Source organism: Cyphomyrmex costatus, unplaced genomic scaffold, assembly GCF_001594065.2.
Source record: "Cyphomyrmex costatus isolate MS0001 unplaced genomic scaffold, Ccosl1.0 scaffold927, whole genome shotgun sequence".
NCBI lineage: Eukaryota > Metazoa > Arthropoda > Insecta > Hymenoptera > Formicidae > Cyphomyrmex > Cyphomyrmex costatus.
The window spans coordinates 5121-6977 of record NW_017280514.1 but is presented as its reverse complement, the minus strand read 5'-3'; the positions used below and the strand labels follow the sequence as shown (position 1 = coordinate 6977).

The window sequence follows — 1857 nt, the reverse complement described above, 5'->3', positions numbered from 1 at the left end:
ATATAAAAACTTAATACGTAAAACTCAATACATACAAGTATAGGTACGAGAAAACGCAATATAAAAGTAAAAGATACATAAAACTCAATACGTAAAACTCGATACATGAAAGTCTAAGTATAAGTATGGGTATGAGTACAAGTACAAGTATAAACTCACTAAGTCTAAGTACGAATATAGGTATGAGTATAGGTACGAGAAAACGCAATATAAAAGTAAAAGTATAAAATACGTAAAAGTCTAAGTACAGGTAAACTAACACACGAGCTACACTATCCGGTAATGCCCCCACGGTAGTATGTTCGTCGAGTCCGGTACAACGTACCGTTTGTCGTCGTACGGACTCAGAGCGATCTTCTTCTCAGACACCGTGTACACCCGGTGTAACTTGGATCGTATGCACGCCTGCCTGCGCGTTATTTCGATGTCCTCCTTCAGGCACTGGGTGTAATCCTCGAACGATGTCGTCCGCGCTACGACGCTGCTCTTCACCCCCTTCGCCTTCTTCGTGTCCCTCTGTCCGTCGACGCGCAGCGCGTACATCTTCGCTCTGAGTCCGACGAACTCGGTCATGATGGCGCCGTTGTTCTCGTCCTTCATGAGACCGGGCACCTTCTTGTTCGCGAGAGGCATACCGTACGCGTTGTTCGCGGGATAGTCGCTCGTGTCGAATCTGTCGATGTCGCGTTTCATGGTTTCGTACACGTCGTCGCACTCTATATGGTAGATCAGACTGTCTGTGTCAGTGCACACGATCTTGCATCTATCGCGAAACAGCGGCGTCATATACTCGTGGTGAAACTCGTACAGGCACGTTTTCGAAATGTCCAGGATGCACATACCCACGTAGATCGGCTTGTCGAATTTCACCTCTAGTTTTCGCAATTCGACCGCTATCAGGTTCTCCGCGAAGACGCTGCAGCTGTGGAAATTCGGTTTCGCGATCAACGCCTCCGCGCCATACCGTCCTTCCCACGTCGTCACTAGTTTCGCGTTCGCGCACGTTCTCCATCGTCTTGCCGAACACCGCGTTGTTCATAAGTTTGTACAGGTTTTTCTCGAAATCGTTCCTCGCGCGCGTTCGAAACTGCGTGTTGAGTTCGATGTAGTCGCGGAGCCAGGCCGATTGCGCGAATCGCAACACTCGATGGATCTTTGTTACGCGAAGACCGTGACGCGTGCACTGTTGCAGGTTGCGGTAGTGGACGACGTAACGTTGTTTGTCGCGTACCGTCGCGAGAAGCTTGTCGTCCCGCTTGCCGGGCGGCTTCGCGCGCGTCGGGCAGAACGGCAGGTCGGCGTGCGCGTCGTGGAGACGCCGCGGATACTCGAGATCCACCTCGAGGATGTACCCGGTGGGCGAATCCAACGCGACGGTAGTATAGTCGAAATTGTGCGCGTCGTCGACCCATGCAAAGTCGGCGTAGGGCAACGGTTGGCACATCGCCCAGCCGTACAGGTTGTTGACGTCGTAATACATAAGGTACGACGACGGTTCCGACGGGTCGTACGCCTGCATGTACCTGTTATTGGCCCGCGCGTATCTGCCGGAACACTGACTGAGGTCGCCGCGTATGCCGCGCTCGACGAACATCACCATATCTATGTCTGTGAGCAACTCAAACTTCACGCGCGTGTGTTTAAGCATCGCGTCCCACGTGAAACCGGGCAGGGTATAATAATGCGCGGGATCGAGACCGTAACTCGCGACGCAACTGTCGCGAAAGTTCTCAAACACATCGGCCAACAACAGGACGTCAGTTTTTAAGTAGAGATCACTGTACTCTCCGAGCGTTCGCACGGAGAACCGCTGCCACACGTTCTCGGCGTGCGCGTAATCGCTCTCGGACACTGTAT

The 1857-nt window shown here is 52.3% G+C and overlaps 1 protein-coding gene across 1 annotated transcript; it reads right to left on the bottom strand.

The window, feature by feature from the left end:
* Window positions 1-267: 267 nt before the first annotated feature.
* Window positions 268-1851, bottom strand: LOC108781931 (uncharacterized; the record flags this gene model as incomplete). The annotated part of the gene is made up of 2 exons (XM_018550054.1): window positions 268-763; window positions 843-1851. Coding segments are annotated over 2 exons (1505 nt in total), but the record flags the coding sequence as incomplete, so codon positions are not given.
* Between the last annotated feature and the right edge of the window lie 6 nt (window positions 1852-1857).